Consider the following 20,055-nt stretch of genomic DNA (forward strand, 5'->3'; position numbering starts at 1 on the left):
CTCTTCCTCCCATCTGCAATAAATTCCCACCACGCCGCTTGCCACCAGTCCCCCTTGAGAGACTAGACCAGGACCAATCTGTGCTGGCTGGGGTTTTATTATTTATTAATTGGAATTTTTAAAAAAAACAATCAACCAAACAGAAGCATTTTCACACCCTGGCAAGGTCAGGGTGAAAAGGAGGGAAAAGGCAATGGTTATAAAACAGGAACCCGAGGGCAAGGAAGAGGCTGTGCTCTGCCCTTGTTATGCAAGGCTGTGAGAGGAGGGAAGGGAAATGATGGGATTTAAGACACTGTTGGCACACACTGCAGATGATCAGCAAAATGGGCTACTCGAAGAGGGGGGAGAAATTAAGTAGCTGCCCAGGCTTGCCTGCAGCCAAGAGCAGGCTTTGCTGCCGCAGAGCCTGGGAGCTCCTCCACTGCTTCCGAGAGCTCGCTGCGGCTGCATTGGCCCCTCGGCACAGGGGCGGCAGGTAAGTGGCTGCTGGTCCAGGTTAATTGCAGTGGGGCCGTGGCGGATGCCAAGGCAGGTTTCAAAGCTGAAATGGATGCACCTGGCTGGCAGAGGGAGCGGGAGGAGGGGGGAAGGGAGGGAACAGGACTGAGAGGCGCCTGGCAGGCAGCAGTGGGAGCAGAAGGCAGCATACCTGGAGCCTGCAGGCAGCAGGAGATCAGTCGGTGGCCTGGCCACCACCTCAAGGCAGGTGCCCGCACACTGAGCTCCATGTGATAAGCCAGCCAGCAGCCTTCCCAGGTCTAGATGAGAGGCCAGCACACATCAGCCTCGGGCCGCTGGTCAGCTGTGGGAGTGAACTATTTACAGCACAGGAGGCACAATCCTGCTGTCTTCTCCTTCCCCAGAGCTCTGTGAAGCAACCTTATGACACATGGGTTCATTGCAAGTAATCCACCCCTCCTCCTGGGGCAAGCACCGCAGTGGCCTGGCTGCAGCCACTCCCTCCACGCCAAAGGAAAGAAAGAGAGAAGCTCACTGTGCCAGATGTGGATGCAGAGCCAGGAGCAAGGATGTGCTGGCAGGGAAAAAAGCTGTCCCTGGACTACCTGCAGCTGAGTAGCAGTGTAAGGAGGGGATAAAACAACTGGATCAGCTTTTATTCAGTTCACTCATCTAAACAGACATGTAAACAAGAACTGACAAGGAACTGGAGGGACGTGGTGCACACACCTGCTGTTGTGCACCACTTGGGCAGAGGCTGAGTTTGCTGGAAGAGTGGACATCTGCACTACCCCCTGCCTGGAGGTGGGGGGAAGAGATGCCACCCAAGCCTCCCGGAGAGACTGGGATCTACACAGATTGTTTTTATTGATTTTTTTGAAGCTGCAGTATCAGCATTTGCTGGTGTTGGGATCCTCGGAGGCTTGCTGCACTGCTACAGAGCAGCCCTTTGGCTGGGTGGGATGGTCCGACAGGCCAGCAGCCAGCTGGCGTGCCCAGTTTGTTGCAGAAGAGGTCACCTGTTCCTGGTTCTTTGTAAACCTGAGCTGTTTCTTCCCCAGTGCCCCACCTCCCCCAGCAGTCATTGCGGAGGAAGAGGGATGCCCCGTGGGTCAGTGACTTGACCCTCCTGCAGGTTCTTGACGAGCTGAGCCAGCCAGCGTTTTGTGGTGGTGTCATCCTTCAGGACCTGGGCAAAGGTGGTGTCCTTCAGCTGGTCAGGAAGGCACTGCCTGAGAGCTTCACGTGCCCTACATCAAGAGACAAGAAACGGGGCCCAACAAATAAACTCACAGGGGCAAGAGGGGAGCAAACCCCACTGGGGACACAGCATTCCCTTGCCTGGAGGTCTCCCTGCTAGAGCCAGCCAAGGAAAGCACTGAGCAGCAGCACTGCAGCAGATGGCACTCAGCCAGCCAGCACAGCTCCCACCCCTGACACTAAACCCCGCCAAGCAGCCCCAGCACCCCCACATCCAGCAATGCTAGGAGAGACTGAGGCAACAAATACACTCCCAGAAGCTTTGGGCAGAGCTACTGGTCAGCAGGAGATCAGTTTGTATTCTCTCAACTGAATTTCATCTGCTGCTAACAGCCTGTCTTGATGCGGAAGAGGCAGAGCATAGTGTACCTTCCACCTCAGGCCCTCCTTTGTATCTTGTTCAAGCTACATGAGCTCAGGCAGTAGTAACCTGCACAGCTGGAATTTACACAATCCCCCAACAGTCACTGTTGTTCCCACGCACCATAAAAGCTCCTGTGACTAGCAAGAAAAAAATCACAGCAAAACCCCACCCATCCTCCATACTAAGCTGACAGGTAGGGCACTGTGGGGAAGAACGGAAGAGCTGTGCTTCCAAGGGCACAGGAGAAGCCCTTGCCCAAACTCCTAAAATGTTTACCTGGGGTTATCGGAAAGGCGAAGGTAGCAGCGGACGACGTGTTTCAGCAGCCGTGCCGATGGCTCCTTGGAGAGCTGCAGGACCATTTTACCCTGTTTGACAGAGGCCAGTGCCACCGGTTAAAGTCTTTAAAAGAACAGCTCCACAATCAACAGAGACGAGGAAAAATCATTAGATCACTTAGTCTGGCTTCCTGAGCAGCACAGCCCATTACCTTTTATCTAGATACCCCTGCAGGGAGCCTGGTGCTGCTTGCCAAGATGCCTTTGAGAATAGCAACTTGCCATGACTTGGAAAGGGTTCTACCAGCACCTCGAGGAAAGCTCACCTCATTTCTGTTTAATTTTTACCTTCTAGGATAACTTAGCAACTCTTTGTGAGATTAAAGAGACCCTGGGGTTTCCCCCTCATTGAAGACAGACACATTCCAAACAGTTTGATAAGCTCAGGCTGAGTGACACCATGAGGTCTGGTCCCAAGCTCTGCAACATCCCCTGTTCTCATACACATTCCCTTCATTTCAAATTTCAACATCCTTTTAAGACAACAGCAGTACCCTGGAAAGCCAGGCCATAGGACTAGGCTTACCCACACTTGTAGTAAGATCCTTATCTGGTCTTAGCCTGCTTTCAAGCAGTGTATTTTTTCTTTCTGCTATATGCCTCATGAAGCTGTTCCAGGGAAGCAAGGCACAGACAGATCTTCCAGCCCAGTCTCTGTTTCTCACACTATGTAGGACTTTGCACATGGCTGCACCTTAGAACATGCCCAGCTGAGCAAACAATGTGGATGCCTTCAGACGCCTGCTCTGAAGAATTTAACAGACTGCAGGCTTGTATTTAGGAGTCAATCACATCTGTGCAACAAGTTGGTTTTTTTCCTGTAAACTACATTTTCCCCAATAGCCAAACTCACCTGCATTTGGATATCCTGGCCATCAGCAATTAGCAGGTCCCCCCTCATCTGCCCTTTTGCAAGCTTCCTGTTCTTAGCAATTCACCAATTATTTTTTCAAAATAAATAACCACAAGCTCCTCAGAGAGCTCCTGGATGGAAAATACTAACTTGCTCTTTTAAAAGCACATAATACTTGTGTGACATCTTACTCTGTTATCAGCAGACATGGAAGCATCATCACCCTCATTAGATAGGAATACACTATCCTGATTTTTGAAATAGACAATGAAAAAGTCTGCTACATTTTCATCTTTCTCTCTTGCACTATGGAATATTGATCTTGCCCAGGGCTTCACCTAATGGTGGGACTACACAGGCGAACACAGGTTTACACAGCCACGTCCTTCTGTGTTCAAGGAAGAATTCATGTCTGAAACCCCTTGGCCAAAGACAGTGTGGGTGCAAAAAGTTTCCATGGGTTCAAGGGGTGGATAGGACAAACACTGGGGGTTACTACATAGAAACCCCACAAGTGGCCCCAGAAATCCAAAGCTGGAAGTAGCTGGTAGCTATGAAGTTAGGAAGACAAGTATGATAGATACTTGCCCTGCTCTTTCAACATGTTGTGAGAGACAGGGATGGGACACAGATCCATGATCCGAACTGTGTGATCATTCTTACATAAAAAATCAATTCACATCCTACCTACAAATGGAAACACCCACAATTCTGGAAAATCTTTTTCTTCTCTGAAGAGGTTTACCTGTTTTTATCTTGGGGACTTAGTATATCATAACTAATATGTGTTCTCTTGACATGCAAACCAGAAGTATACCAAGGAAACATGGAAGCAGAGCTACAGTGCCACAAGCAATTAGCCCAAGAAAGATTTGCCTCCCTCATCCTGTGCTCCAGCCAGACAGCAGTAAAGTAGTTGCTGAAGAGGCTTGCTGCTGTAGCATAATTTTTTTCTTTTTTAAATATAAACACTTTAAAAACAAATAATCTTACCAGTATCATGGCAACGTGGGAAAACCGCTCATAAGTCTGACAGATATATGCCAGCCCTGTGTCATCCAGGAGGATTTTCTGAAGAATAAACGTAGCAACCTAGAATGGAGAGAAAGCAGGAAACAAAGCATATAAACAACTTATGTACCCTGAAAAGGGACACCCTTTGTGTGGTGCTCTTTTCAAGTCAGCCCCAGAACTGAAAAGTCTTCCAGCAGGCAACAAGTGCTTTACTCAGTGGAAGTTAGAAGCCAAAATGAAATGCAGGACAGTACACAATCTCTGGCATCTCTGGCTAAAGGAAAGAGATGAACACAAAGCAGAGTGTACAAGATGACTGGATTCAGGTTGCATACGAGGCTAGCTACTGCCAGGCCATTCAGGCAGCCTCAGGTCTTGGTAAGTTTGGTTTTTGAGGAGGTAAAAACTCCACCCAGACTTGTCCCAGCATTTCCAGGAGCAGAGAAGCTCTGCAGGGCACTGGCTGCCTGGTCAGTAGGAGATGAACAACAAAGTATCTTTATGGAAACAAAAAAATGGTACCGTTTTGGAGAGCTCACTGCCAGACTCCATAATACGTAAGCACAGGGGGATAATTTCTGTTGTCAATAAGAAATTTATAACTTCTTGCTCATCCGTTTTCACCAAGGCCCCTTGAAGTAAAAACAAAATCCAAAATCAGTAAACGATTAACTGCTTTCACCTTTCAAGGAGGGCCTGTGCTCTGCCCTTCCCAGAAACCATTCAGTCTGAATGTCAGGCAGAGAACTGTCATCCTAGACTTAATCCATTTTAAGACATTTTAAGATTCTTTATGCATTGAGAGAAAAATTATTTGGGCAGAAAGAAGAAAGTAAAAAAAAAAAAACAGGATAAGAGGAAGACAGGGAAAATACACCCAAGTCAATCAATGACAGAAAACCAGAGAAAGCCCAGCCTGCACCCACCCATCCCAGTGCCTAGCTGGGAGGGCTGAGGGTGAAGGTACAAGAAGTCTCCAGGTACTTGTATTCAAAGAAACATTTTTTTGGCAATGCTTTTAGACTTCGGTGGGTTTTTTTCTAAGTGAAAAGGAAGAGGAGTCTGCCTTCACAACAGGAAAGGAGCAGCTCCTTCTCTTACTGCTACAGGAGACTTGTAAAATCCCAATCACAAGAGACCTCTGACTTTGGCCACGCAGGTCTCTATGCCCACAGCACGAGGAGCTCTAACTCAGTAGGAGATGAGCGCTCCAGTGTCCGTCTGGCTGCTCACCAATGACTCCGAGGCTTGTGAGCCGCAGGTACTCAAACGGACGGGTCTTGCTGACCGTGTGCAGGAAGGGGTACAGGAAGAGAGGAATATGAGCTGCCAGAAAAGCTGATCTGCAGGAAAGACAGAGAACACACCATGTGAACAACAAGGGAAACAAAGTGAGCACACAATCTGGCATTACCACGCAGAGCCTCAGACTATTCCTGGTGGACCCCATTGCTACTGCTCCTCAAAAGTGGGTAACAATTCTCTGATGGGAAGGCACGAAGCAAATCCTGTACTGGGCACAGCACAAAACCTAACACCTGACCTGTCCATTACCTGCATTCCTGCCTCAGCTGACCAGGAACTGAGAACACCCTGTTGTTTTTATTACCTCCTCCTGCCACCCAGACCCTCTGTTTTGTACATTCACTGCTGCATTTCACCCTGCAGGCTCCCAATGGCAAGGATTGTCAGCCACAATGCCAGTGAAAAGTACCTCTCAGAAACAGACTGGCTGAGCTTTAGGCATCACCAGGGTTTAAATGTGCACCAACACCTTTCCCCAAGAGTCCTCACACTGCCATCTGGCAATAGTGAAAAATAAAAATTGCAGGTACAATGCTGGAGATTGCTCTGCTAACAGAGGGAAGCTCTCTTGCACAATCATACAAAATACTTGTTCCATTTTCAGTTTTCAAACTTTACATGTAAAGGTGAGTCATATAAAACTACCCCATTTCTCTGGATATCATCTCATGGAGGGGCTGCTGTTTAACACTGCTTTGCAGCAGCTCAAAACCAACTATGCTGCTGCTCAGCAGTAACAGAAGCATGAGATTGTGGATCTCTGGGTAGTTTCCTCCAGAGTTCTAGCTACTGAATTTGGCTGAACCAACATCATATTTTTCCCTACTGACATGGACTGGGCACAGACTGAGAAAACATGAAGTCAGACACTGGCTGAGGACTCCAAAAATGGCTCTGCTATTGCTCCCTTGCCTCACACTTGCCTGAGGAAGACAGTCCTGTTCATTCCACCCTTTCAACAGCTGGTCTAAAAAACTGTAAGCTGAAATTTAGGGAGTTCTTTTTTGACTTCACAGAATATTCTGAGTTGGAAGAAACCCACAAGGATCATGGAGTCCAGTTCTTAAGAGAACAGCCCATATGGGGATAGAACCCACAACCTTGGCATTATTGATGCTGTGCTCTAACCAAGCTCCTTGCCTAAATAATTGTAAGCTCAAGAATCCTTGCAGACAGCACTGAACACAAAGGTACCCTTAGCTCTGGCTGACCTCCCAGAAGCTCCCACAACCCAATGTTCTGAGAATTTACAAGATCTCAGGATGATCCAGGGAATGCAATGCATTTAGGACCATAAAGCTGTCACCGTGATAATCCATGCAAACAAGTAAAAGCAGCAGGCAGCTGCCTATCTATCAGCTCTGTTGTCTGTTTCACTTCTCTCAGATAAAAAAAAAGAAAGGAGCTAAAATGCTTCTAAAGCCAAACACTTGGGCTGAGATGTCAACATCAACCTCAGAAAACCCACACAACTTGGAAACACTTACCTTGTTTCAGGGTGTGATGCAACACACTGTAGTAGAGCTAAAGCATTGCAGACTCTGTTGGACTGATGGGCTGTCAAAGTCGGAGGGTTGATTGATGGATAAATATTTACAATTTCCTAAAAATTAACAGAGAGTGGAAAGTTAAAGGAGAAAATATCAGTAAGCTACACCAAAGCACTTGCCTGGCAAGGAAGTGCAGTGACAGCAGATAAGAGTCTGCTTTCACCAAGTTACTTTCAAGTTACATGGCAGCTACCATGCTGCCCAGGCAAGGGCAGAGCTGGGTCAGAGGCAATTTGACATGGAGTCACAGGAGTGCATGCAAACCTTCATCTGCTCCCCCCACCACATGATCCAACAAAGATCATACTCCCAAGCAATGGCAATAAGGGCTCCCACCAGTTCCTCCCCAGATCCACCTGACGGATGCACAAGCCCTGCAACATGTTGATGCTGCAGCACAGAATAAAAGGCACAGCCCGCCTGACGCACCTGAAGGAGTGCAGCGATGGTGCCAAACGAGTGCCACAGCATCGGGGCCAGGTCAGGCACGGACTCGCGCTTCTTGCTCAGCTCCAGCAGTGCATTCTCCCGTGTCTCAGGGCTGGACAGCTCATTGATCCATTGGTAGATCTTCTCACGGTCAACCTGAGCCAGTGCTGTTGGCACAGGCTGGGAGGAAACAGGAAAGCTTCAGTCCAAACATTTTATCCAGTTGTCACCCAAACCGTTGCCACAATCTGACAGAAAAAGAAACTCCTGACTGAGAGGGCGGGACCTACAGCTCCATTAAGATGTTCTGGACATGGATCCATCCCTTCCTTAGATAAGTGTTAGTATTTCACCTATTTGAAATTCTAAGCTTTATTTCCTGGCCTGACTTGTTAAGACAGTCTCTCTTAATCCCCTTGTCAAGCAGTACCTTTGTAACTTCATTCAGCATGAGAGCCAAGCTGCTGCCCATGTGTGCCAGCAGAGCTCCTGGGGAGCAACACACACTTCAGCCAGCTATCATGGGCTCCACCTGCATTTAGCATGCATTTATTTCATACTTCAAGTGCAAGATTCACAGATTCAGAGTAAGGCAGAGGTTACCTTTTTCTCTCCACAAACACCCATGACATTGGAAGCTGCCAATGAGATTCACCCAATGCACACGAGAAAAATATTCACATGAACAGCAAAAAAATGTTCACTACTTCACCACCAGCATGACACCGGCCACAGCCAGTAAGAGCTGCTGTTACCAATGGCTTGTATTGATACCAGCTCCATTATTCACATGCATGGAGCTAAAAGGGAATTTTTCAAGAATGACTTTGTGCAAGATCTCAGGATGACTTGATTCCTATACAAAACAAGTCCAGAGAAGAGTAGATCTGTATTCCTGACCAAGACACATTTTCTACTACTCAGGGGAAATCCAAATTTTGCTTCTGCCTCTCTTGAAACATCAGTGAAAGAAAAGTATCAAGATCAACAAGTTCTCAACACAAAAAAATGAGGAAGAAGAGGGAAAAGAGGGACTATATCATAGTTTCTGTGGAGAAGGCAAGGCACAAGTCTTTCACTGAAACTTTGTCTCCTGCCTCTACTAGAACAGGCAGCACTTGGTGCAAACAAATGCTCTACAGGTTTCCTAAGGAGATAGTTTGGCGACTCAGATACAAAATTTTGAAGGAGACAAAAACCATCAAAAAGCCTCCTGTGTGAACACTTCCAAAAGCTGGGTCAGAACCTTTTCAAACACTGCTGCAGTGGTTATTACTGAAGCCAAGCACAGCCCTGTTGGCACCTGCTGCTCCTGAGCCAGCCCAACCAGCATGCAACCAGCTCTGCATCTCGCTGTGCAGTGATCCCAGCTGGGAACAGGACTGTATTTCTTCATTTTGTAACCCCAACTGAAACTCTTCATGTGCTCCCCACAACAGATGCAAGCAAGGCTCATACCACACTGACAGCAACGCTGTCACCAAGCTGCTCACCACTGAGACACACAGAATACAGGAACTGAAAGTGGCTGCAGCCAAACCTGAAGCCACACGGCAGAGGCAGTCCCAGCAGGCATGCAGGAGGGATGGAGAGAGACTTCTCAACCATTGTCAGACACCAACAGCTTTCTTTCTCTGTGTCTGCAAAGGTTTCCCTCCTCTGTTTATCCCCATTTTATTTCCATAGTAACATCCAAAGAGATTATTCCCCAGCTGTGGGATTTCTCTCTCCTCCAGCCAGCTCTGTTGCATTATTTAACTTAAATGTTCACACATAAGCCAATGTGGTGTTATCGTTCTCTGTACTCTTGGGCTCAAATACTTTTTTAGCTGTTCATATATCCTCCTGTCCTCTTTTTTCTCACTGTCATGGTTTAGAGATGGTAATCTCATTTAGTGTTCCCACTGAAACCACTCCAAACCAACACCACTCCCTCCTTCCCCTCCTAGTCCCACAACTCCAAGATGGAAAGGGGAATTGGAGGCACAAAAGGTAAACATCACAGGTTGAGATAGCAACAATTTACTGGGAACAGCAATGAGATAAGAAATCTAACTATTATTAGTGACTAATATTAGGGTACAAGAAAAGAAAAGTTATTGCTCACCCCACAGAATCCCCCTACAATACCCAACTGCTTCCTGGGCCACACTGGCCCAAACTCAAATCAAGTCCTTCCTCCCTCTCTGAAAAATGATGTGAGGTGGTACAGAATAATCTCTGGTGCCTGGCTATGCAAAAATTAACTCTGTTCTGGCCAGAACCAGGACAGTCACCTACTAAATTTGTAATTTTTTTCCCCCAAAACCTCAAACTAAATTAGTGATCCTGCCAAGTTTCTTGTGCCCCTACAGCTGAGGGCGCAATTGCAATGCTAGCTTCTACACTGAAGCTCAAAAAGAGAGGGAGAATGAACAGAGCTCATTTGTTTTTATGTGGGATGGTGGGTTGACAAGCAGTGTAGCAATAATGTTGTTATAATTGTGTTATCTAAAGCTTCCATCTATTTTTCTAGACTCACTGGAAGTTTCAGTTCCTGTAAGCTTAAATACATCGACCCCTTAAAAGCACAATCATGTGCCTGTGATCCCTAGAGAACACTAAGTAGATTTTCCACACAATTAGGTTTATGATGTCCAATATCTGCCTTAGCCAGAACAAACTGCTTTTCATAGGCTTTACAGCTGCTCCTTTGGTTTTAGTTTATATGGAAATACATGGGTTTTTTTCCTAATTCCCTATTTCATTATTGTTTCTTCTTCTCCCTCTAAGACCCAAAATTCTGGGGAACACTGAGGGCCGCACAAATCCTGCAAGTCCCAGGACAGAACCCCACCAGGCAGACTTTCCTTTGCACACAGGGAAAGCAACACTTTTCAACGGTATTAGGTCAAGAAAAATCTTGTAACACCTTTTCGCCTTCTTGGAGAAAAGACATCTCTAACACACAACAAATTGATTTAGGCAAAAGGCTTTCTCTTCCTGATTGAGCAGTTGCTGCTAGGCACACTGGCAGAAGTCCTGGTCAGCCAAAGCCAGACATTGACTAGATGGGTAACATGTGCTTTTTAAACTATTTTGATAGCCCACTGGTTCAGAAACACCAAAAATGAGCTTTGAACTTCCACAGCAATGTTGTAGCTGATTCTAGTAGAGCTTTCAATGCCTACAGCCAATCACAGGTACACTCAGTGGTTTCAGTGTGTCCTCAGCACTCTGTGATGCTTTCAGGGCAGACACCCAAGTGTCAGCTCTGCCACCAACATCACTGCATGAAGATCACTGCTCCAGCTCACCACAGCTTTACCCCAGCAGGGTTCACAACACCCAAAGGGACTCCTGAGCCAATTCCTGACCTTTCCAAGAGGTGACTTTATTTACCAGAGGTCCTGAACACATCTCCACAGCCAAACACCCTTCCCTGTCACCTCCAGTCTAAGCTCACTGACTGTGGTAGGAAACATTTCAATACAGAACTACCAGCTAGCATAAACTACACATAAATTAAATATATCTTCAAGGGAATCCTAAAATAAAGTTGATCTTTATTCTGAAATAAATTTTTTGGTTAAAATTGTATTTAAAAAGGAGAGGTAACTAGAACATAGAGGATTAATGGGAGATACACATAATGGGAGTCCTTCATGCATTTCAAGAAACATTTAGGAATTACAGTGTTATAAAAATGTAAATGCTGATTAAGAGTGTTTACCTGATCTGGCACACCCTTCCATGCTCTGGAGAACAGTACTTCAAATCAGAAGTATTTGACAGCACTCCAAGAACCAGTTAAAGTCACAAGCATTTAAACAAAGAGGAGACACTTCAAAAGTTCTCTAACTCCTTTTCATCAAAACTTTACTTACTCATTAGTTCAGTAGTCCAACCAGACCCCTGATTTAAGTTCATCTGAAACAGCCCTAACTGCTGCTTTTGCAATACACCTCCCACACTCAGTACACACGAGACTCAATCAGCTCTAGGCAGTCTTACACATGCCATGAACGAGCATTTGGAGGAGAGAAAACCAAAACACAAACCCAGTCACATGGCAGATACACAGCAATAACCACATCCTTCAAACTCAGCTTCCATTTCTGAACCCACCCAGGCCAGGACACCGTTCCACTGCTGCCAGCCTGAACCCCAGGCACCAAATCCAATCCTGGCAGCTCCCTGAGGGGGATGAGGGCAAGCACCAGCCATGGCCGGTCCTGCACCGCAGTGGGGCAAAAGGGAAGCAGGAACAGGCAGCACCTGCTGCCCCAAGGGGCTCTTCACTATCTACTCTTTCCCTGTGCTGTCAAGGCCAGCAGTACAGAGGGCAGAGGTGGCTGGGCACGCAGGAAGTGTCACAGATAAGTGTTTTAAGGTCACTTAAAGAAGATCCACTCTGAACCTTTTGCCTCAGCAGGAAGGTCTTTCTTATCCCTTCTTATCCAACCCTTTCCTATCCTTATCCTTTTCTTCCCTGCTCTTCCCGCTCCATACACTCCGTGGATAATTTTTTGCATTTATTTTGGTTGTAGATTAATTAATTCTAGACTTTTGCTTGCTTTTCCTCTATGTGCTTTTGAAAAAACAGAGCAAACCTTATCAACAAAATTTATCATGCTTCTGCTTTTGTATTAAACCTACTTTTGCCGATAGCTTTTCTAGCGGTTCTTTAAGGAATCTTAAAACACTGACTGGCTAAAGGAGGCATGCAGGCGCAGGGAGGGAGCAGGGCAGGCAGGGGGAAGGAGGGGAAGCCCTGCGTGAGGCAGCCGCGGCAGAGCCGGCTCGCCCAGCAGGGAAACCCTCCAGGCCCCGGACAGGTGCCGCCGCAGCAGAGCCCGCACCGCCGGCACGGAGCGGCCGGAGTGCGGCAGCGGTCAAACGGACCCCGCCGGTGATGCCGAGGGGACGGAGCTCACCGGGGCTCCGCCACCCCGCGGCCTCAACTTCCCCCCGCAACCACAAGCGGCCGCGCTCCCGCTCCCCGCACGCCCGCGCAACGGGGCCCATTCCCAGCTCCGTCCCTTCGGCGCCCAGCGGGGCGCGGAGCCTGGCGCTCACCGCGGCCGTAGCCAGGCTGTGCATGGTCGGAGGGTGGGAAGCGGAGCCGCCGCCTCAGGCCGCCGCCGTCACCGCCATGGGCTCGGCGCTCGCCGCCGCGACCTCTCACCCGCGCGCGGGGCACGCCGGGACGGGGCCGGGCGGGGCCGCTGCGGCGCCGGCGCCTGCGCGCGGAGCTGGCGCGCGCGGGGCGCGCCGGGAAGGCGCTGCCGCGCTGACGTGAGCGGGCGCGCGTTGCGCGCCGTCTCGCGCTGCTGTGGCCGGTTCCCGCCATCCGCCCCCTGCCCCCGCCCCCCCCGGGCCTCGCCCCGGGCCCCGCGGGACGCGCCGGAACGCGCCGGAACGCAGGTACCGGGGATCGCCGCCACCGACTCCTACCCGCTCCCGCCGGCCGCGTGCCCCTCCCGCCGCGCGGCGACCGCCCGTCCTCAGAGCGGCCCGGCCCGGGGCGGGCGGCGCTCCCGTGCTCACCGCGTCCCTGAACGGGTGAACGGCGGGAGCGCAGCGGGGCCGGGCCCGGGAAGAGCCGGGACCACCGCCAGGCCCGGCCGGGAGCGGCGGCGCTGAGCGCGGGATGCCTGGGGGAACCTCCCCGGCAGCGCCTCCCGGGCTGCGCGCCGGGGCCGCTCCATTCATTCCTTCTGCTTTTACCGGGAGAACGGCTCGCCCCGCTTCCCGCAACGCTCGGGCTGTGGCTCTCGCCCCCGGGCCCGTGGCTGTCCCGGGCGGAGAGCAGCGGGGGAAGCCGGGGACACCCCCCTCCCGGCCCTGCCAGGTGACCGCGGGTCCCGCGCCGTCAGAACGAGCGCGTTTTCTTTCTTTGGAGACTTGCTCCAAAACTTTGTTTCCCATCTCATGCTGGCTTTCCTCGGGCACTTCTTTTCCCCCTTGCCTTAAATCCGTTGAAGTTAAGGGATTTTACGGACTTCTGTGTCTGGAATTGTGTTTGCTCACGTTTCAGCAGTAAGGAATCGGCGCACTGCTGTTCATACTGGGAGAGATTTTATTAATCGAAGTTTTCGTCACTGCTGCCCAGCTATTCCTTACTGTGTTTAAAAACAGTGAAACGGTTCTACCAAACTTCTGTGGAAAGTTCAAGCCATGCTTCCGTCTTCCTTTAGCCATTATCTGGCCTGCCAAGTTATACATTTCTCCTTTTTAACAGGTTTTTAAGGTGGAGCACGCTTACTGTCGTTAGCTCTTTTCTGTGAGAAAAAGCATGGCCCTGTTAAAGGTGCACGGACCTGTCCGGATGCGCAGCATGCAGACTGGGATTACAAAATGGAAAGAAGGGAGCTTTGAAATTGTGGAGAAGGACAACAAAGTGAATCTAGTAGTTCACTACAATGTTGGAGGAATTCCAACGACGTTTCAGGTATGCCAGACATTAAGGCTTTTGTTTTAACAGTGCATGGATTGTGCTCTCTTGTGAACAGCTGTCCTCTTCAAGGCTATTAAGTGTCCCGCAGACTTCCCTCTGTCACTGTTTCTTGTTCCTGGTTTCCTGAACACTAATCCCTTTGTATAACTCTCCAGTAAATTATTTACACGTATTGTTAAAGGATCTACCAAGGTTGGCATTGAGATGCCACTGAAAGGGAAGAGCAAAAGAACAGAGAAAAGTTACAGAAGTGTAGAGCATCGTGCCTCATGTTTTGGGTATTTGGAACCTGTAACCTTTCTCTTACTGGCACATTTGTGTTCTCTAGAGGAAAAGATCCTGTCCATTTTATACTAGCTATTTCCCCAGCTAAAGTATAATGATGTTAATAGACCTGTGTAGCCTATTGTGAAACTTTGTTGAACATTACTTGTTACAGTTTTAGGTTTTAAATGAGATGCAGATTGCTGTTAAAGATTCTCTTGAAATATTCAGCCAAAATTTTTCTCATTCTATAGTTGTTTTCAAGTCACTCTTCCTAGATTTTCTGCAAAATGCCACAGGTTAAAAGCAGAGTGCTTTCTCTATAAGAAACACATACCTGTTTTAGAAATACATAAATGACGTGAAGACTTGGAGGAAAACAAATCCCAGTTTATTTAGCAACTTTGTAACAGCCTAAACTGATCTATATGTTGGCTTCTGTTTTTTCAAGCCACTTGTTGTTTTTTGTCAGTAATGTTCCCCAGTCTGCTCGTTGAGCCATTTAATTCTGTGTGCAGATGCTATGGAAAAAAGTTAATTCCTTTTTGAAAGGTTAGGTTTTTGCTGCCTTAATGTGCTGAAAAGTCTCAGCAAAGAGTCTGGTAGCTGGTATTGCCTGGAAATCAAGGCTGCCAGGAAATGGTTAGCTATGGATTGTTCCCACCTGTGTTACTGTAGACTTGGGAAGAGTCTCTGCCTTCTCATGTGTGCTGCTGTGGCTGCAGGTTTGCTTTAATCCACTGTTGGCCCTAAGGAGAGCAGTGTTGTCTTCCCCTGGTGCATTCCCTGGGTGCCTGTTCTCACCCACTCCCTTCTGCCTGGATGAGTGATGTGGTGTGACAGCAGCTCAGAGGGAGGCTCCACGGGGAGGATGAGCCTGCAGAACAGCTAACCATGGCCTAAAGGGGCAGGTTTTCTTCCCAGCCTCTCATGGCTGCTGTCTCTTGTCAGGTCTCTTTGTGAGCTCAGTGGAGGGTTTTCACAGAGATTTGGGGAAAGGACTGAGTGCAGGATCTAGCAGAGAGGGTGGTAAGCCCCCGTGCAGCTGGGACTGCACCAAAGGAAGAGAAGGAGGCTTGTGCTGGAGGGTAGTTTGTGTGAGACATCCCCAGGCTGTTGGCATGCCACTTCAGGTGTGACAAATTCCTGATGATCTTGCTTCAGAAGTAGCATTCCCTGTTTTTTTGACAAGTTGCTCTGAGAGGACCGTGAGTGATTTCCCTGCCTGTTTTTAGATTTCTATAATGGAAGATTTGGATGGATCCAGCATTATATTTCTTTCTACAGTGACTGGTGTGTCATCAAATTTCTTTTCTCAGATGGTGTCTTAGAGATGTTTCAGAGCTTTAACTAAGTTGTCCTAGATAGTATTAAGAGAAATACTTTGTTTCCCCACGCCTGCCAAAACTTTGTGACACTGACTCGGTCATAACAAGTGTGTGAAGAGTATGGATGGAGTCTTCTGACAGCATTTTGAGTTGAAAAGTGTTGTTTTGCTCTGAGATGGTGAGGTAATTGTAATCCCTTTGCACTGGACTCAGAGTTTTAAGAGAGCATGAAAAATTTGAAGCCTATTATTCTTAGGTATTTGAAAATATTTTTAGCTTATATTTACAAAAAATCCCAACAGCTCACAAAAAAAAAAAAAAAACCAACCCAAAATACAAGGATTGAGCACAAGGTGTTTCAAAAGTGTAATGTTCCCATTAAAACAAACCTTTAGTGTCTGATTGAGGTGGTTTTCCAGCCCCTCTTATAAACTGCTGTTGTGTCTAGATTGATTTTCCAAGCAGCTGGAGATCTTAATGGAAAAAAGAAATCTCGTTGGTGGACATGAAGTGTCTTTTACCATCTCAGTCTTTTTGAGCTACCCTCAACCTGCAAGAGTAGCAGAACTTTCATCCAACAGCCAGTTTTTGCAGGTGACTTAGCATGAAGCACAAGTAACGTTGTGATGTTACAAAATAGCAGTGGCATCATTAGGGAGCACAAAGTCTTATTAAATTATCCTTGTGCTCAATCATAACCCTGAAAGTTTTGGCACCACTTAATTGTTACGATGTTGCTTACGGAGTAAGCATGTTTCTTACTGGCTTACTCCCTCAGCAGTTTTTTTAAGTTATTTCAAATCTATCTTCTCTGAGAGCAAATTGTGAAGTGAGACATTTGTGTTTAATACTTGAAACTTTCCCCATCTTAAATTGTATTTTGCACTTGATGTGGAAGTTTTTATTAAATGGGTCTTCATAAAGTTGTTTTTCCTTTACATTTACAGATGTCACACTCAGTAGAAAAGCAAGTTTCAGAAAGCTTATCCAGGACTCTAGAGACTGTTGGGCAATAGTGATACTGTCCTTGCAGTCCTGTCAGATGCCAAGGTCACAGATTGTATTAATTGTATGAGGTTTAATGTTTCCTTGAAGTGGAGCAAGAAGTATTTTTCTGGGAGTTTCTCTTAGCCTGTCTATTTGAAGTATTTTGTTTGAATTTGTAAGTATTTTGACCTTTTAAAGTTGGATTTATGCTTATAGTCACTTTCTTGTTTTCAGTTAAGCCATAACATTAAGACTGTGACCTTACGACCAAATGGCAGAAAGCTGTGCTGCCTGATGCTAACACTAAAGGACACCAGCTTTCTGACAATTGATAAGGTACCTTTCAAAGATGCAAATGAAATGCGGATGTATTTGGATGCAGTCCATCAAGACAGGGTTCATACTGGTAAGTGCAATTGTTGTAAATCATGTTGTAACCTTATGGAGAGCTGGTGTGTTTTCTTTTCCCCATCTTATCATGGTTTAAGCGTATCAAACAACAGCTAAGCCCCAAGCATCTGCTCACTCAGTCTTCCCAGTGGGGTTGGGAAGACAATGAGAAAGTGAAAATGAGGAAACTTGTGGGTAGAGACAAAGGCAGTTTAGTGAGTGAAGCAAGAGCTGTGCACACAAGCAGAACAAATGAGGAATTCACTCACCACTCCCTGTGGGCAAGCAGGTGTTCAGCCATCTCTGAGAAAGCAGCACTCTGCCGTGTGTGATGGTGACTTGAGGAGACAAACACCATCACTGTGCCTCCCTTACTTCTTCCCCAGCTTTGTACCCTGAGCACGATGCTGCATGGTGTGGCATGTCCCTGTGGCCAGTTGGGGTCAGCTGTGCCTGTGTCCCCTCCTGGCTTTCTGTGCACCCCCTGCTTCCTCAGGGGTGATGTGAGCAGCAGAAAAGGCCTTGACTCTTTGTGAGCAGAGCTCAGCAATGACTATAACATCTCTGTTATCAGCACTATTTCCAGGACAAATCCAAAACATAGCCTTATCCTTGCTACTGTGAAGAAAATTAACTCTGCTCCAGCCAAAACCAGCACACATCTTCAGCACATTTTGTCCTTGTGTTCCTGGCTTTCTCTGCACTTCTGTAAATGGTTCTTTCTGGCCTCAAACCCCATTTTTTGTTTTATACCTTTCTCATGCTGAACAAAAATCAGAGATTAACATAAAGGATTTGTTTACGTTGTGTGTTGGTATTTGAAACGTTAATAATCTCCCATGCACAGTCTCTTAATTTTTTTATTTTATTTACTTTATTTTGGTTTTTTTTTAAGGATAGGAGGTTTGCTGCCAAGTGGCTAAATGACCAGTATGAGGGATATCCATAAACACATGCTCATGTCTGTGCATTCAGAATATTGTAGTTCTTTGGCAAGAAATATGGCATGCCCTTTCCAAAACCAGCTCCAGCTAAACATTTTGTAAATAAAAATAATAGTCAATTAAATGACAATCAGATCAAATATTGTGTACTTTTTCTGTCAGCTGGGAAACCCTCACAAGGATCTGGCAGCTTTGGAGGTGTGCTGGGCAGCAGGACTACACAAAAGGAAGCTAACAGGCAATTCTCTTACATGGAGAACCAGGTTTGTTAAATTGTTCAAATTTTTCCTCTCTAATTTTATTCTGTTCCTCTCTTCCTCTCATTCTCTTTACTGTATGTTGTAATGGCACTGTAAATACTTCACATTCAAAGTGTTTGTAGTTGAGGGAGCTTGTGTTTATGAGGAGTAAGAAAGGTATATGTATGAGTAAAAAAGGTCAGTGTCTGGCTATGGAAGTCAGATTATGTTCTTCACATATGAGCTTTTAGGCAGAGAATTAGAAATAGAAGGAAAGTACATGACTGAGACTTGCTTCTCACGTAGATCTGATCTCTCTTTGTTTTATGCCAAACACCTTACATGTGTGTGACCATGTCTTAGTCAGCATAGGTCTTCATGAGTTCAATAGACTTCAGCCAAATGTTTACATTGAAAAGCAGATGATCCAGGTTTATGTCAGAATAAAGTTACTGAATTTGTGGCATTCTGCTCACATTTTTGTGTAAATTTCACAGACTTTTCCCCAGAAGTTGTTTTCCTTCAAAATATTTTTTCTTCTTTTTCTGCCCAGATTTCATGGTGTATCTACTAGCTTTAATTTACTTCTTTATCTATGTGAATACACTTATATTACTGCCCTGAGGGAGACTATTTCTGACATTGTCCCAAAACAAATTCTACATGTTACCTTAAAGGCAATCTCACTCTCAAAACTCGAGGCTGTATATACAGTGGTGAGATTAGACATGTTCAGTTTTCAAGTCTAAAATTGACCAACATTCCTTAGTCAACCAATTATTACCTCTTTGCATTGCATCATGTATAGAGCTTGCTTGGCCCAAGGCACTCAGGGCACTGTTTTAATTATGTGGGTTTTAGTACAGCCTTTTAATATTTCTAATTGTAATACCACCCAGGATTGATCTAGGGATAGTTAGGAATCATGCCTTGGGTTTTTTTAATGTAAAGCTTGTAAAGGAGATTTTAAAAACTGAAGTTCAACTGACTTAGCATTGGAAAGCGAGAAGGGAAAGGGGTTACTGCAATAGAGTTTAAAGTTCACGACTTGTATGACTCAGTCAGAATTCTGCCTATGTCTAATTAGTGTTTAAACTCCCTGAATGTGTTACAAGTAGTATCTCTCAACTTCTGCATGCTACACTGTAGCAAATAAAAAGTGGTGGAAATCAAACATTAGACTAAAGATGATCCTGTTTTTTCACTCTTGGGTTTTCTCCCTGGCCCGCTCCACTTGGGCTTTGCAGACTCCTCCCAAAAGAGTGGCTGTGGAGAGTAAGGAGGAGAGCACATTCCGCAAGGTGCTGGGTACCCCAGCCAGAGGCTCCATGAAGAATTCTGCTGCAGCTGGAACACCGAGCAACAGAGCGAACATTGCAGCATCTCCTGCATCATCAGTCCCTCACAGGACGGGCTTGTTGGAGAATCGGTAGGAGGGTTTTCTTCTCACTATGATACTGTAAAAATTCAGCTCTTTGTAGAGCTACAGGTGGATATAAATCTTCCTCTAGTTTTGCTGTTACTTTTAACAGGATGTTAATACGTGCTTTTATAGCCTCTGGCTGATGCTGGCAGTAGAGCTTTCAGTACAGCTTAAGAGTTGGGCAGACCAAATGCCTCACTGTATGCTATAAAAGTGGAGATTGCAGAAGATAGGTCCAAAATGCATGGAAGGCATTGAGGAATTTTATTCATTTGGAAGAGGGACATTTGCTAACCTTTAAAAAAGAATGACCACAAATTTTTCTGTCATCAGTGAAAAAAGGAAAAGAACACAACCCCCTGGTTCAGAAATGAGTGAAGATTATCCCAAAGAGAATGATTCTTCAACGTAAGTAACAGTTGTTTCTGATTTTAAATTCCTTGTTAATTTGTAAAGGGATGATTTT

General features: G+C 46.5%; 2 protein-coding genes across 3 annotated transcripts in view; one reads left to right on the forward strand and one right to left on the reverse strand.

Annotated features, from left to right (window-relative positions):
- Nucleotides 1–81: 81 nt before the first annotated feature.
- CNOT9 (CCR4-NOT transcription complex subunit 9) lies at nucleotides 82–12,798 on the reverse strand. Of its 2 annotated transcripts, none has more exons than XM_074548688.1 (8): nucleotides 12,634–12,798; nucleotides 7,576–7,755; nucleotides 7,084–7,199; nucleotides 5,525–5,634; nucleotides 4,814–4,923; nucleotides 4,271–4,369; nucleotides 2,363–2,454; nucleotides 82–1,718 (listed from the first exon to the last, which is right to left on the reverse strand). In XM_074548688.1, the coding sequence occupies exons 1-8, from the start codon at nucleotides 12,655–12,657 to the stop codon at nucleotides 1,544–1,546; spliced, it is 906 nt and encodes a 301-aa protein (XP_074404789.1). In that variant the 5' UTR covers nucleotides 12,658–12,798; the 3' UTR covers nucleotides 82–1,543. The 2 variants fall into 2 exon arrangements, with proteins under 2 accessions (XP_074404789.1, XP_074404790.1); XM_074548689.1 differs by having other exon boundaries at nucleotides 82–1,712; nucleotides 12,634–12,795.
- A 17-nt stretch (nucleotides 12,799–12,815) lies between these two features.
- The window catches only part of USP37 (ubiquitin specific peptidase 37), a 34,781-nt gene continuing 27,541 nt past the window's right edge, over nucleotides 12,816–20,055 (forward strand). The window contains exons 1-6 of the mRNA XM_074548670.1: nucleotides 12,816–12,981; nucleotides 13,799–14,008; nucleotides 16,828–16,999; nucleotides 18,090–18,190; nucleotides 19,414–19,595; nucleotides 19,923–19,997. Coding sequence (XP_074404771.1) covers nucleotides 13,853–14,008; nucleotides 16,828–16,999; nucleotides 18,090–18,190; nucleotides 19,414–19,595; nucleotides 19,923–19,997 — 686 coding nt within the window. The 5' untranslated portion in view covers nucleotides 12,816–12,981; nucleotides 13,799–13,852. The remainder of the gene's footprint in view (nucleotides 12,982–13,798; nucleotides 14,009–16,827; nucleotides 17,000–18,089; nucleotides 18,191–19,413; nucleotides 19,596–19,922; nucleotides 19,998–20,055) is intronic.

This window comes from Zonotrichia albicollis, chromosome 10, assembly GCF_047830755.1.
Source record: "Zonotrichia albicollis isolate bZonAlb1 chromosome 10, bZonAlb1.hap1, whole genome shotgun sequence".
Taxonomy (NCBI): Eukaryota; Metazoa; Chordata; class Aves; order Passeriformes; family Passerellidae; genus Zonotrichia; species Zonotrichia albicollis.